Source organism: Erpetoichthys calabaricus, chromosome 3 (genome assembly GCF_900747795.2).
Source record: "Erpetoichthys calabaricus chromosome 3, fErpCal1.3, whole genome shotgun sequence".
Taxonomy (NCBI): Eukaryota; Metazoa; Chordata; class Cladistia; order Polypteriformes; family Polypteridae; genus Erpetoichthys; species Erpetoichthys calabaricus.
In genome coordinates, this window is record NC_041396.2 from 297,663,933 (window position 1) to 297,680,702 (window position 16,770).

A 16,770-nucleotide genomic window follows, 5' to 3' on the forward strand; every position below is an offset into this window, starting at 1 on the left:
GTAGAAGAGGGTGCTCACCACAACCATCTGATAGAACATCTGCAGCATCTTATTGCAGATGTTGAAGGACGCCAGCCTCTCTTACACAGAGCATCAGTATTGACAGTCCAGTCCAATTTATCATCCAGCTGCACTCCCAGGTATTTATAGGTCTGCACCATCTGCACACAGTCACCTTTGATGATCACGGGGTCCATGAGGGGCCTGGGCCTCCTAAAATCCACCACCAGCTCCTTGGTTTTGCTGGTGTTCAGTTGTAGGTGGTTTGAGTCGCACCATTTAACAAAGTCATTGATTAGGTCCCTATACTCCTCCTCTTGCCCACTCCTGATGCAGCCCACGATAGCAGTGTCATCAGTGAACGTTTGCACATGGCAGGACTCCGAGTTGTATTGGAAGTCCGATGTATATAGGCTGAACAGGACCGGAGAAAGTACAGTCCCCTGTGGCGCTCCTGTGCTGCTGACCACAATGTCAGACCTGCAGTTCCTGAGACGCACATACTGAGGTCTGTCTGTAAGATAGTCCATGATCCTTGCCACGAGGTATGAATCTACTCATATCTCTGTCAGCTTGTCCCTAAGGAGCAGAGGTTGGATGGTGTTGAAGGTGCTAGAGAAGTCCAGAAACATAATTCTTACAGCACCACTGCCTCTGTCCAAGTGGGAGAGGGATCGGTGTAGCATATAGATGATGGCATCCTCCGCTCCCATCTTCTCCTGGTATGCGAACTGCAGAGGGTCGAGGGCGTGGCGGACCTGTGGCCTCAGGTGGTGAAGCAGCAGCCGCTCCATGGTCTTCATCACATGTGATGTCAGAGCGACAGGCCGGAAGTCATTCAGCTCAACAGGACGTGATATCTTTGTGACTGACTGTGGTGATGCAAGATTTTTTCCAAAGCCTCGGGACTCTCCCCTGTTCCAGGCTCAGGTTGAAGATGCGCTGTAGAGGACCCCCCAGCTCCGACGCACAGGCCTTCAGCAGTCGTGGCGATACTCCATCTGGACCCGCTGCTTTGGTGGCACGAAGTCTCCTCAGCTCTCTGCTTACCTGGGCCGCTGTTGCTCCCCTGTAGTGAAACATGTTGTAGTGCCCCCTATCTACTGAGTAATGCTCTGGTGCCCCCTTTCTCCTTGAAGTAAAACCTTGGACCGAATTATGATTTGTTGTCCCCCTACCCTCCTGATGCACCCTTTCATATTACTTTATATATTAAGTGACCATTAGTTGTCCCTCTTCTACTAATCAGGTCTGTGTTGTCCCCCTCCATTTAAAACTGTATGTACACTCCCAGTTATCTTCTATGGACCTCTAGTGGCCCCCCATACTGAAAAGTATTTTAGTGCCCCCTAGATATTGAATGGGTATCTAATGGCTCTTTAATAAAACAATGTACTGAATTATGATGTGGTGCCCCCCCATACTGGACTATACTCTAGTGCTCCTTGTATTTTATTATATTTGGTGACCATCAGGTTGCCCCTTTTCTACTAAATGGATCTGTGCTGCCCCCCCCATATTAGACTGTACTTACACCCTCATTCTAATCAATCTATCTATCTGTCTTATAGTGCCTTTCACTTATCTATCTATCTATCTATCTATCTATCTATCTATCTATCTATCTATCTATCTATCTATCTATCTTATAGTGCCTTTCACTTATCTATCTATCTATCTATCTATCTATCTATCTATCTATCTATCTATCTATCTATCTATCTATCTATCTATCTATCTATCTATCTATCTATCTATCCTGCAGTGATCAATATTCTAGTGCCCCCCCCCCCATCTACTAAGTGGTGCCTTACTTAATTCTGTTCTGTTGCCAACCTCCTCTTTAAAACTGCACTCTTGTGCCACCTTCGTACTAAATGTTTCTCTAGTGCCCTCATACTGGACTCCATCCTCTTACCCAACTGCTCTTTCACGTGTGCCTCTACTGCCCTCCTTACTGCATTCTATTGATCCCCCTTTGTCTTAAACTGCTGTCTAGCACAACCTTAATGCTAAAAGGAGTCCCTAGTGCTCCCCTTATTTAGCTGATGTGTTTTGCCCACCTTTACAGAGAACTGCTCTCTAGCGCCACCTTTACATTAAATGAGTTCCTAGTGCCATCCTGACTGAACTGCGTTCTAATGGCCCTCTCCACCTAAAACTGCTCTCTAGCGCCACCATCATATGAAATGACACTCCAGTGCCTCCTTCAGTACTTAACTGTACTCTGCGGCCCCTCCATCATTTTAAACTGCATATTAGCGTCACCTTCACATTTGTGGAAGTACTTTGAGTGGTGAGAAAAGCGCTAAAAAAATGTAAGGATTTATTATTTTTTATTTTTAGTGTCTCTATTCTGAAGTGCATCCTCTAACTCAACTTCATACTGAACTGCTCTCTAGCGCCTCCTTCATATTAGACATGTGTGTTTAGATTTTACTGAACTGCATTCTATTGGCTCCCTCCACCCTGAGCAGCTTTATAGTGCCACCTTCATGATAAATATGTGTCTAATGCTCCCCATATGTAGCGGCAGCCTCTTGCCCACCTTTATAGTAAACTGCTCTTTCTAATACATGAGTGTCTAGTGCCCACTACTGAACTGTGCTCTCCTGCCCGCCTTCATAGCACACTGCTCTCTAGCGCCACCTTCATACTAAACGTGTCTCTGTAGTGTCCCCATACTGAACTGCACCCCACTGCTCCCTTCCATTCTGAACTGCTCTCTAGTGCCCCCTCTGTATACTACATGGGTCTCTAGTCCTCCTCATACTTAGCTAAAGTCTGTTGTACATCTTCATAGATAACTGCTCTCTAGCGCCACCTTTATACTAAATACGACTCTCTAGTGCTCCCTGTACTGAACTGCTTTCTATTAAATCACTTCATCTTAAACTGCACTCTAGCACCACCATCATATGAAAAGAATCACCAGTGCTCCCTGGACTTAGCTAAAGTCTTATGGCCACCTTCCTAGAGAACTGCTCTCTAGCGCCACCTTCATGCTAAATGTGTCTCTCTAGTGTCCCCGCACTGAACTGCACTCTTTTGGCTCCCTTCATCTTGAGCTCCTCTCTAGTGCCACCGTCATACGAAATGTGTGTCTACTGCTCCAAACTCTTAGGTGCAGTCTCATGTTTACTTCATGGACAGCTGCTCTTCAGCGCCTCCTTCATATTAAATGTGTGTCTAATCCTCCCGAGGCTTAGCTGCAGTCAATTGTCCACCTTGATAGTAAGCTGCTCTTTATATCACGTGTCTCTGTAGTGCCCTCTACTGAATTGCCCATCTTCATAGAGAACCGTTCTCTAGTGCCACCTTCATACTAAATGTGTCTCTCTACTGCCCCCTGTGTACACTAAATTAATCTCTAGTGCTCCATCATACTTAGCTAAAGTCTTATGGCCGCCTTCATTGTGAACTGCTCTTTAACATCACCTTCCCATTAAACGTGTGTCTAGTCCTCCCCATACTTAGCTGCAGTCTCTTGCCTGCCTTCATAGAACTGTACACTGCTCTCTAGCGCCACCTTCATACTAAAAGTGTCTCTCTAGTGTCCCCAAACTGAACTGCACTCTCTTGCTCCCTTCCATTCTGAACTGCTCTCTACTGCCCCCTCTGTTTACTAAATGTATCTCCACTGCTCCCTATTCATATTGCTAACCGAGAATGGTAAACCGGATGGCATGGACGCAGGTACACGGCGATGGGACCATGAGACATACTGCACAGGCGCGCGTCTCATAAACCGCACGCGAAGTCGTATCCACCGTGAACGAAGGAGTCACGGCCCAAAAACGAAAGAGCTCAACTGTCGTGAATGAGAAATGAAGCAACAACGCGCCCATAGCTAACGACTAACGACACAGCCATACAAAAAAGAGGATTCTGCGCTGCAGCCCAGATTCAAATGGAAGAGGCTACGGCGGCCCCACAGGTCCACAATGATAGTACGGAAGGCGCAGACGTCACCGCCATATTGTGAGTGGCACTACTGCGGGGTGAAGTTAGGAATAATGTGCTGCTTGGGATTGTACAAACCGCTGAACGCTTTACACCGAATTCAAACACAATACATCTCAACAATACAAACACGAGCCCACCTAGATAAGATCAATGAACGCAGGCGCCTACAATGCGCGTCTGAAACTGTGGAAGCACAGCTGGCACGGGTTCAAAACGAACGAGCTCGACTGACGGATATACAAACACGAGCCCGCCTGGATAAAATCAATGAACGCAGGCGCCTACAACGCGCATCTGAAATGCCGCGGGCAAAGCGGGCACAGCTCCAAAACGAATGAGCTCGACTAATGTATTTCAGGATACCCAACGCCGGGGGTAGGCAAGCGAAGCGAGCAGGGGGCAGAGCCGCCTTGTACGTAGCTAAAGTCTTATGGCTGCCTTCATTGTGAACTGCTCTTTAACGCCATCTTCATATTAAATGTGTATTTAGTCCTCCCCATACTTAGCTGCACTCTTTTGCCCACCTTGATAATGAACCGCTCTTTGTATAAAATGTCTCTCTGGTGCCCCCTACTGAATTGTGCTGTCTTGCCTGCCTTCATAGTGAATTACTGTGTAGTGCCACCTTCATACTAAACGTGTCTTTGTAGTGTCCCTGTACCAAACTGCATTCTGTTGGCTTCCTTCATCTTGTGCTGCTTGTTAGTACCACATAATGTGTTTCTAGCGCTCCCCATACTTTGCTGCAGTCTCTTGCCCACCTTCAGGAAGAACTGCTCTCTAGCGCCACCTTCATACTAAATGTGCCACTCTAGTGCTCCTGTACTGAACTGCACGTTCTTGCTCCTTTCCATTCTGAACTGCTCTCTACTGCCCCCTGTGTTAACTAAATGAATCTTTACTGATCCCCATACTTGGCTAAAGTCTTATGGCCACCTTCATAGAGAAGTGCTCTCTGGCGCCACCTTTATACTAAAAATGTCTCTTTAGTGCTCCCTGTACTGAACTGCTTTCTATGAGTTGACTTCATCTTAAGCTGCTCTCTAGCGCCACCTTCAAGAATCTCTAGTGCTCCCCATACTTAGCGCCACACTCATATTAAATGTGCGTCTAATCCTCCCCAGGCTTAGCTGCACTCTTTTGCCCACCTTGATAGTGAAGTGCTCTTTATATTAAATGTCTCTCTAGTGCCCCCTACTGAATTGTGATTTCTTGCCCACTGTCATAGAGAAGTGCTCTCTGGTGCCACCTTCAAACTAAACATGTCTCTCTAGTGTCCCTGTAGTGAACTGCACTCCACTGCTTCCTTCCATTCTGAACTGCTCTCTACTGCCCCCTATGCACACTATAAGGGTCTCTTGTCCCCCAGGCCTGACCTTCCCTATCTTACTTGTACATACTGCTCTGGTCCTTATTCCTGCAACAGTTTCATAATCTCTTAAATATCCTTAAGTGCCATTGATTAAGAACTTTATTGTAGAGCCCCCCCAGGTCTTAACTGTGCATACCAATTAATTTCACGTCAACACATCCTAACGTGTAACGGCAACCCACCCACCTACAACCCCATGTTAGCCAGCGGAGGCCATTAGAAGATAATTCTGAAGGACATACCTGGTCGGACTGGGTCCATCTTGCTGCTTGGGTGACTTTTCACAGGGTTTGAGGTGGAGGAAGAGGTAGTAGACTTGGGCTTCTCGGCATCCTTTGGACGGCATTTGGAGGTCTCGATCCCTTTGACCCGTCGTGCATGCCGATTTCCTTTATAGTGGGCCTCAGCCTGGCTCTGTTAGATAAAAGAAAGGAAAAGGAAATGAGTGGGAGGACCACCTGGAGGGTCTGCTCATGGAGTCTGTTAAGCGGGAAGATTTGAGACTTTGGGGGGGGGCACAATGCAGGGTCAAGGGAGTTTCATTTCTACGCACCCATGTGAATGAAGGAGCATGATCTAGAAGAACACGGGTGTCAAACTCCAATCTACTGAGGGCCAGACATAACTCTTTCAATAACCAGGGTGGGTCAGAATATCTTAACAAACAACAACCACCACCATGTTCTCTTTACAAATGAGAGTAGCCCTCTGCTCATCACCTTCATATATAAACCTCACACCCCTCTTTATCACTCTATCAGATCTTCTTTCTTTGGGCATCGAAGCGGGTGAGAAAGGAGGCAGGCAGCCAAAGGGCTGAAGTTAGAATTAAATAAAAAAAAATGACGTCAGCATGTCAAGTCAGACAGGAGCGGTGGTCCAGACACAGGTGGGAATTTGTAGCCAATGCAAAGTACAGTCATGTACTTAAGTACTTGGACAGTAAAACACAACGGTGATCAGTTTGGCTCTGTATGCCACCAAAGTGAATTTGAAATAAAAAAATCATCACATGATTGAAGTGTAGGCTTTCAGTGTTAATTCAAAGGGTTTACCAAAAATATCCCTATGAGCTGTTTAGGAATGACAGACATTATTCTGCTTGTTAGAACCACATAATGTGTCTCTAGTGCTCCCCATACTTAGCTGCAGTCTCTTGCCCACCTGCAGAAAGAACTGCTCTCTAGCGCCACCTTCATACTAAACGTGTCTCTCTAGTGTCCACATACTGAACTGCACCTCACTGCTCACTTCCATTCTGAACTGCTCTCTACTGCCCCCTGTGCACACTAAATGAATCTCTAGTGCTCCCCTTTACTTACTGTCGATAGATAGATAGATAGCTAGATAGATAGATAGATAGATAGATAGATAGATAGATAGATAGATAGATAGATAGATAGATAGAACTGAAAGGCACTATATACAAGATAGATAGATAGATAGATAGATAGATAGATAGATAGATATGAAAGGCACTATATGATAGATAGATAGATAGATAGATAGATAGATAGATAGATAGATAGATAGATAGATAGATAGATAGATAGATAGATAGATAGAACTGAAAGGCACTATATACAAGATAGATAGATAGATAGATAGATAGATAGATAGATAGATAGATAGATAGATAGATAGATAGATATGAAAGGCACTATATGATAGATAGATAGATAGATAGATAGATAGATAGATAGATAGATAGATAGATAGATAGATAGAACTGAAAGGCACTATATACAAGATAGATAGATAGATAGATAGATAGATAGATAGATAGATAGATAGATAGATATAAAAGGTACTATAGATAGATAGATAGATAGATAGATAGATAGATAGATAGATAGATAGATAGATAGATAGATAGATAGATAGATATGAAAGGCATTATATGATAGATAGATAGATAGATAGATAGATAGATAGATAGATAGATAGATAGATAGATAGATAGATAGATAGATAGATAGATAGATAGATATGAAAGGCATTATATGATAGATAGATAGATAGATAGAACTGAAAGGCACTATATGATAGATAGATAGATAGATATGAAAGGCACTATATGATAGATAGATAGATAGATAGATAGATAGATAGATAGATAGATAGATAGAACTGAAAGGCACTATATGATAGATAGATAGATAGATAGATAGATAGATAGATAGATAGATAGATAGATAGATAGATAGATAGATATAAAAGGTACTATATAATAGATAGATAGATAGATATAGAGATAGATATAAAAGGTACTATATAATAGATAGATAGATAGATAGTGCCTTTCATATCTATCTATCTATCTATCTATCTATCTATCTATCTATCTATCTATCTATCTATCTATCTATCTATCTATCTATCTATCTATCTAATAGTGCCTTTCAGTTCTATCTATCTATCTATTTATTATATAGTATATAGTGCCTTTCAGTTCTATCTATCTATCTATTTATTATATAGTATATAGTGCCTTTCAGTTCTATCTATCTATTATATAGTGCCTTTCACATCTATATATCTATTATATAATCTAATAAAACACTAAGGTCTGTGTGTCCATCAGAGAAATCTGATTGGTCAATTTATCTTCGGTGACGTGACTGAATGCAGAAGTGCAAGTATGAGACACATGAGGAAGACTGAAGGCATATAGGAGGCACCCTGAGAGTCATCTTCAAAGATGGAAAGCATTAAACCAGACAGGAGGCAAGAAAGGTGCCTCACAAATGAGGACAGAGTCTGAGGAGAAGGCTTTACGGGGATGCACTCAAGATATCAAATATTTTCAAATGATTCTATCAGCTATCTTATGACAGATACTGTGACAAGTAAAGAAATCAGCAACAAAAAGCATTTTGTGAAACAATAAATTATTTATGCTTAAAAATTTGTATATTTTAAATTTATTTTTAGGTTTCACTATACATTTATTTGCATGCTTAATTATCTTTTTCATTTTATTTGAATTATTCCTCCATACTGTTGTGTGGTGCTGTGTAGGTAGCACAGGTACAATCTATATATTGAAGCGCCTTTTCCCAAACCTGAGAGGTAAGTGTCCTTCAGGTAGAGGAGTATTGTCAGAAGGGGCTACTTGGAGAAGCCCACCATAAAAGCACCTTTGTCACAGATAGAGCACTTTGGCCACAGGCCCCTGTCGCTAAGGTTCATCGGTCTGGGTGTGTGGACCCCCCGGTTGGCCTTGTGTTGGCCCCTGACCTTGGGTCTGAGTATGGCAGACAGGTTTCCTCTGACCCTGGTGAGCAGGATGATGTGAGGTTGATGCTGTGTATGCACTGGCATGAGGAGAAAGCAGCTGGGAGCAAGCGGAGCAGCAGAAGACCCCCTGTGGAGTCGAGGCGCAGCTGATGAAGAAGGTGGAGGGTCTGGACTGCCTCTGAAGAAGCCAGCGGTACTTTTCAGGGTTAACTACCAACCAGCGTTGCCCAAAGTGCTAAATCCATTTTTCCGACGGTTGTTAAAAGGGGAATGGTCATTGTTGGTAGGTAACACGTTTTGAATATTGGTGAAGGACTGGACCTGTCATGCTGTTGATGACACTCACAGCCCAGTTTCCACTTTTAATGCTAATTGTTTAATATTTAACTAAACGGTCACCTGTCTCCCATATCAGATAGAGCCGACGTCCTCCTGACTCCTGACACACCCTTCACTCCATCCTCTGTGGGGGCTCTTGAGCCACGCCGCCCCTTTATTAACAATAGAGTTCCGTTTTGCTCTGAAAGCCGGCATGCATTTTTAACAGGCGGAGCGCGTAATGTTACCAAAGTAGCCGGTAACAGCCGTCTCGGCTTACAGTGTCGCTGGTGGGGTCAGCTGGTGCGTGGAGGGTTAACTCATTGGTGTCACCGAGGCTCCCACCTCTTATTTACCATTATAACCAAACTTTAAACTGGTACAAGTGTCATCGATCAGACTGGTCATTCGACCAACGCTAAGAACAGACTGCTTGACCCTCACTCAGTCGGGCTTCAAGACGAGATATTCTACCAAGATGGCTCTACTTGCTGTTGACAACGCGTTATGGCTGGCGAGAGCTACCAACATGTCATCATCTGTCCTCATTCTGCCAGCTCTGCTCTCCGCCTTTGACGTGGTCAACCACCAGATCTTCCTTGTCATGAGGGATGGGCGGATCGATACTAAAGTATCGATGCTTCCGATCCTAACCTTTTAATTTAAACATCGATGTTCACATTCAAAGTATCAATATTACACATTTTCAGCAATATGCAAAGTTTATTAGAAATGATTTTTAAAAAGCGGGTTTGATGGTGAGAACAAGATTAAATTAAACGTGTCATACTTTGTAAAACAGGAGCTGATGCTTTTCCTTATGCGTTGATCGTCGCCCTGCATTCACACTGGCGGTGCTGAGGTCCACAAGCCAAAGCCGTGCTGTGTATGTGAGGCAATGGCATTACGTTCGGAGCCGTAGCCTGGCAGAACTACACCTGGTGCCGAAAGGGAAAATAAGCCCCCTTCTTCAATCAAAATGGATAAAACAAATGTATTCACAAAAAAATATTATTTTTTGAATTTTATTTATTTACATAAACAAATTACAATACTCTACAATACAAAAGCACCAGTCCAATTGTTATACAGTATGGGAGTGGCGGGCTCGAGCTTGAGGAAAGCCATAAATGCGCTGGGAGAGGAAACGGAGAAAAGGGAGCTACTGGCTTTGGCTGCGGAGGAAGGACATTGAATGGGGGTCAGCACCCTGAGGCAGCTGTAGGGGGTGGCGGGGAGACACACATCCGTGAGCGGCGGTTTCCAGCTGAGGACCCTGCAGCTGACCTAACGGCACCAGCAGTGGCGTAGCTGGAGTTCGCGCCACTTGGGGCGGGGCTTCAATTTGCCGCCCTCCAACGTATCTGAATATGTTAACCTATTTAAATAGAAAATTAAAATGACGTATGGAGAAAAATTAAGATACATTTTGCATATATTTATATATAGAGAAACAGCAATATTTTTTCACATAAAATTGTTTATAAGCATCAGCTAGACAAGAATATAGCACAGACGCACTGATAAGCCGTGTTCTGATTATTAGTTTAATATAATTACGCTGCGAAAACCAGAACCGAATTGTTAACGAAACGAAATTATACATTGTGAATTAGTTGTTTATCTTCCTAGAAATTCTTATCAGTGTAATGTTTCTGTTTATTTTTGTTATTGCCTCATAAATATCAACTGCCGTGTCTGATGCCGGTGTTCTAACGAAACATCCTGCCCATCGAAATGATCTACTCACTGATACTACGCATGCGCAGACCAAAATTACGCAACTTTTCTACCTAGTGTTGAAGTTTGAGGTAAGTGTTATTTCAGTAATATGTATGCTTTTCTTAGCCTTACATTAATGCATTTATTACAGTTTACTACATAGGTATTTACTGTCAACATTTTATAAGTTGTATATTTTGCATGTGTGACAGCCCATTGTATCCATGCACGAGTAATGGCCGTCTTGTGAAATCTTTGCATCAGGCTGTGTCTCTTTCGGGCATTAAATGATGCATATTGAATAAATTGAGAAATGTTAACATTTCCATAAATAAACTACGGTAGGATACTTCGACAAAGTAGGACAATGATTTTTGAAGCATTTGTGGATGAAAATCAGAGAATTTGACTTTTTCATTCATGAGTGATACTTTTCCGAACCCTGCTGCTTACACGTGAAGTGTTCGGAGCCTTTTGGCCAATAATGCCGCCCCCAAAAATGTGCCGCCCGGGGCGGACCGCCCCCTCTGCCCGCCCCTAGCTACGCCACTGGGCACCAGTGGAGGTGCGACAGACCGAAGAGCCGAAGCAGGATATATAATGAACGGATAACATTAACACAATATGTATCTCTTTATTATAAAAGAAGATCTTGAGATGAGACGAGACTATTGCCAAGAGATTTTTTTTCAAGTCCCTCCCTCCTCTGAACCATTTACGGTTAACGGCCCCACGCCCGCAGTCCTCTCACCTCTCATTCGTGTGAATGCTTTGGTCAGACACTGCAGTTCCTGCTCTCTCGGCTCTTATAAATTTTTACGTTTTCCTCACTTTAAGTTCCCAATAAAGAAGACTTATTATGTCCAGACCTTATTGAAGAATTTCGTCTTGAAGGGTTATCAACAGAAGAAATGAGTACACGGGCCATCCAAGCACCGAGAAACGAGCAAGTGAAACGAATTGACGCGAAAATTGTCGATCGGTTAAACGGCAGATTGGTTAAATGCGTATCAATAGACTAAGCTGAAACAGTTGGTGGTGATGGTGTGTAAGAAACATCAACTTACAAATATAACAAAGAAAATCTACAACCGTTAACACCGTGCGGTCTTCCACCAGCGAATTACTGTTGAAAGAAGGACGTATCGTAATGTTATTGCGTAATTAATATCTGAGTGATGGACTGTGCAATAAGACAAGATTAGTTGTATTCAAAATTGGTCAAACAATTATGACGTGTAAAATTTTAACAAGCGACAAGAAAGATAATGAAGTACATCATCAGGGGATAACATTAGACACCAAAGGAGATCTTGATATGCCATTTATATTAAAATGTTTACAGTTTCCTGTTAGAATAGCTTTTGCAAAGACAATTAACAAATCACAAGGACAAACATTTGAAAGAGTCGGTTTATTTATTAGAGAGAAAGAAACGAAATTCACTCACGCTCAGTTATATGTTGCGTGGTCACGATGAAAGTCCAAACACGGAATCAAAATTCAATACGATATTGACGAGAAGTTAATTCCAAATATTGTTTTTAATGAAGTTTTCCAGTAAAAGTCAGTCGTTTATCAACCCGTTATATCCTAACACAGGGTCACGGGGGTCTGCTGGAGCCAATTTCAGTAAAAGTGTAAGTTTATTTGCGTGTTCATTTCAAAGCCAAACAGAATGAAAACGTATAGCGCAACGAATACATATAACGCAACATGAAACATAATTTTCTTTCAATTTATTATATTTTGCTATTTTTTACTATGGTTAATTACTCAGTGTAATGTAAAATAATTTGTTCTATTATGCATATGTAACAATTCCCATGAAAATAACAATCTGTTTAAATTGTACATCCGCTTCCCCATACGCGAGCGGCAGATCCGCGAAGTGGGCAGCGTGCAGCGCCTGCCCGGGGGTTGGTGAGCGAAGCGAGCAGGGACAGAGTTCTCTAGTAAATAAAAAAAATAAAGATTCTGGACAGAACAAAATTTGGCCTTGTATAACGGTGGAAAGTTTTGCGCCCTGTCAGGCTTGACCAAAATCTAATTCGCTTCAAAGGATCATATTTGCAGGGTGGCACAGTGGGTAGCGCTGCTGACTCGCAGTTAGGAGACCCGAGTTCGCTTCTCCCTGCGTGGAGTTTGCATATTCTCCCCGTGTCTACGTGAGTTTCCACCGGGTACTCCGGTTTCCTCCCACAGTCCAAAAACATGGAGTTTCGGTGCAGTGGCGATTCTAAATTGTATTTTGTGTGGGTGTGCGCCACGCGGTGGGCTGGCGCCCTAGCCGCCGGGGTTTGTTTCCAGCCTTGCGCCCTGTGTTGGCTGGGATTGGCTCCCGTGACCCTGTAGTTAGGATATAGTGGGTTGGATAATGGATGGATGGATCATATTTGGAATTCAGATATCAAGTTTAATCAAAATCCGTCAATAAATATACGCATATTCCCCTTCCCCCACACGTAGTTATATGTGGTGGGGGAAGGGGCGCAAAGCAAAATTGTTTATTAACATAAAAAATATAAAAAAAAAACTGTAGAAACACACCGAGAACGTAGAGATAACGAGTAGATCGACGATGACAACGAGAGCATAATGACTGGTTGTGCTTCGCGTTTCCGACAATAAAGGCGCGCACCGCTCAGTTGTGCATTTACATATTAGTGGGCGTGTTGTGCGTCATTCTCATTGTCATTTTACTTAGAACTGCACTTTCATTTCCAATAATTCGGCTTTGATTGTAAAAAAAAACAATATAAACACATTTCAATGTGCAAGCTGTTGGCACGGTGGCGCAGTGGGTAGCGCTGCTGCCTCGCAGTTGGGAGACCTGGGTGCGCTTCCCGGGTCCTCCCTGCGTGGAGTTGGAATGTTTTCCCCATGTCTGCGTGGGTTTCCTCCGGGCGCTCCGGTTTCCTCCCACAGTCCAAAGACAAAGACATGCTGGTTAGGTGGATTGGCGATTGGATTGGCCCTCACAGGTGGCGCAGTGGTAGTGCTGCTGCTTTGCAGTAAGGAGACTGTGGAAGATTGTGGGTTCGCTTCCCGGTTCCTCCCTGTGTGGATAGCGCTTTGAGTACTGAGAAAAGCGCTATATAAATGTAATGAATTATTATTATTATTCTAAATTGGCCCTAGTGTGTGCTTGGTGTGTTTGTGTGTCCTGCGGTGGGTTGGCACCCTGCCCGGCGATTGGTTCCTGACTTGTGCCCTGTGTTGGCTGGGATTGGTTCCAGCAGACCCCCGTGACCCTGTGTTCGGATTCAGCGGGTTGGAAAATGGATGGATGGATTATTTTTTTTTTTCTTTTTAACCCCAAACGACCAAGTTGTCGATCGGCATCTTGTGCAGGTGTACAGTTCGAACCACCCACGCTACGGCTCCGTTTGTTAGAGTTATTTTAACCCACTGAGTGAGCAATAATAAAGCAAAATGATACCTCACAGAAGACCGTAAGTAGCGGCAACACCAAAAAACCTGGTAAAACACATGAAATTTAGTCTCGTGGCCGAACATGAGGAGTTTACCACACTGTAAAAAGCAATTCAAGGAACCTCTAACCACCACTTAATCAAATGCATTCTATTAGGTTAAAAATTCAACTTCAATGATTTTATTAAACATTTTAATTTGAAAACATTATTTAATGTGTTGACGTGAAAGAATTATATTAGTACATATTTTAGCTTAGACTTGTAAGTAATCTAAACTCAAAATCCTTTTTTCATTTATTGAAAAACAAAATTCAAGTTCGTCTAACCTAATCTAACGTTATTGCTACTTAATTTCTCTGTTTCATGAGTGGGCACAAAACTCCTCCCACTTAACATGCTGTGACAAGATCGTAACGCCATATTGCAAGTGAAACAAACAACTACGGTGAGTGATAGAGCAGCTTTTTTAATTGCTGTCAAAGGTGAATAGTACTTCATTTCTCCTTCAATAATCCTGCGTTTTTATTTGCGCAATGCTGACAGGACTAGTAAAGTTGCTTTACGTCTGTAGAGGTTAAGCTACGGATTCAGGCAGGATAACGTGATGGCTGTCTAACATTAGGCAGATGAACAGGTAAAAGCTACGTGATAGACGAGCAATTTCAAGATAATAACTATTGCTCTAACATATAATTTACTTATTTTGCATAACCAATTGAATAGCTCTAGTGAAATTTAGTGCCGTCCATCTTACCATATTTTCTCAACATTACTTTTTTTTGTTCGGGCCGCTAATGATTTCTCACGTGCGTTTCTATGTTGGTTAAGGATTTTAGATGCAATGTTGCCTTACTGCATGTAAGCTTGATGCCATTTTGAGAAGATACTTCATTAATTGTAATTATCTTTCTTTGACTTTACTTATTTTCCAGTTTTCAAGTTTAAGTATACTCCGAAGCTGTACAGCCATTTTTCTTAAAATTGCTGTGTTATTTTCATTTTTCTGCCTTTTTTTGCAATTATTCAAAGTAGCTATTTTAATCAGGATGTATGTTAAACTCACCACTATCATCATATGTGTGTGATTTGCCTCAAGTGGATTGTAAAGTGTTCCTTTGCTTATAAAATCTGTAGGGGGGATGGAATCAGTGCAATATTATAAATTTTGTCCAAGTTTGTCTTGGTCTTAAAGGTTGAATTGGATAGAGCTCTTTCTGTTTGACCATTTGACCATTGCCTGTTTTGACGAAATTAATGGATGTTGTCTCATCGAGGGGAGGAACATCAGGATTGAGGATTAGGCACATTAAGAATCAGCTTCTAGAGGTATGAGAACTAATCAGACTCGTCTTTGAAATTAAGCTTGCTGACTTGTCACCCTTTTGGATTAGTCATATTGGAATTTAATTTTATTCTTTTTTTCTCTTTTTACTCAATTAGAACAATACAATTGAAGTACGGAGAGAGGTGGCCATTCGTTGCCTGGTTGTCTACCTTGGAGAAAAGGAACAGGACCTCTTCAAGGAGTTTATTGTAAGTAATTTATCACCGTGGAATCTACACTTTAATATTCCAGGCAAAAACCTGCTATAGACGGCTGTAATTGTTACTAAAAACCTGTTTCACTTATAAAGTGGTATTTTTAAACTTTTTGTTGTTTTGATACCTTTCACTGTGATACGCCTAAAGTAAGACATGACATTTTACAAAAGGAAATTTTTCTCTGTAGACCTCAACCAAAAAATTGAAAGTTGAAAGTAAGTTCTATTGTGGCACAATTTGACATCACAAATAGTTGAAACATTCTCACTTTCCTAAAGAATGACACATTATAATGCTAGAGGATAACACAATATATGCAAGAAGGCTTCTTTAAATAATAGAAATAACCACAACAGCATTTTGCTAAATCCTGGCAATGGATCTAACCATTGTCCCATTTGTAAATGAGAAAAAAAATTGAGTGTATTGACTTAATGCTTAGTGCAAACATATTCAGGTTTCTTATTAGACTGCCAAACACCATCTTTTCTTTTTGGTGGATTAATACCTGACAAACTTTGCCACTATGAAGATTCTAGTAAGCTTTTGTGCTCTTGTAATACTTCATAGTGGCACTTTTGACCCCAACAAACAAAAAAAGTGAGTTAAATTTGTCTCCATAGCTACTGTGTGATGGCAATGCTACTCACTGCTCATGTTGAGCCATGCAAGTAGATGTGTATGGTTGTGTGTTGGAATGGTTAAAATAACGTCAGCAGTAATAACACAATTCTGTTTTACTAAACCTCTTAATATACTTTTGCATTTGTTCTGCCAGATTATTTAAGAGTTTGAAGCAAACCTTGACAAGCAACTATTGAACATTACCATCATCAAAGACCAGAATCCAAACACTGGAACCATCATGATCGAGGGAGCCAAAATCCTGGATGGTACTGATGTCCCAAGGTGCTGTGCTTTGCTCATGGATTTAATATACGCTCTGAATCTGAGCTATCCCAAGGATCTAAAATGTACATATGAAGTATTCCAGAAACTGTTCCTTGAACTTGATGGACTAAAAACCAGTGGGAATGTAATGAATCTCAAGTACAGCATTTTCTAAGAACACTTTTATTTCAAACCACTGCCATTTTTTTTTTAAAACCCATGTTATTATTTAATCCATAAACAGCTGTTTCAATTGTAAACATTCTCAGGTTTTGTTTTAAA

At 41.9% G+C, this 16,770-nt stretch overlaps 1 protein-coding gene across 4 annotated transcripts in view; it reads right to left on the reverse strand.

Annotated features, from left to right (window-relative positions):
* znf385a (zinc finger protein 385A) overlaps positions 1-16,770 on the reverse strand; it is a 317,688-nt gene that overhangs the window by 27,057 nt on the left and 273,861 nt on the right. For all 4 annotated transcript variants that reach the window (XR_007934492.1, XM_051925081.1, XM_051925080.1 and 1 more), the window contains one exon: positions 5,581-5,752. Coding sequence is in view for 3 of the 4 variants with exons in the window: in XM_051925081.1 (XP_051781041.1) it covers positions 5,581-5,752 (172 nt within the window). In the remaining variant the exon portion in view is untranslated. The remainder of the gene's footprint in view (positions 1-5,580; positions 5,753-16,770) is intronic.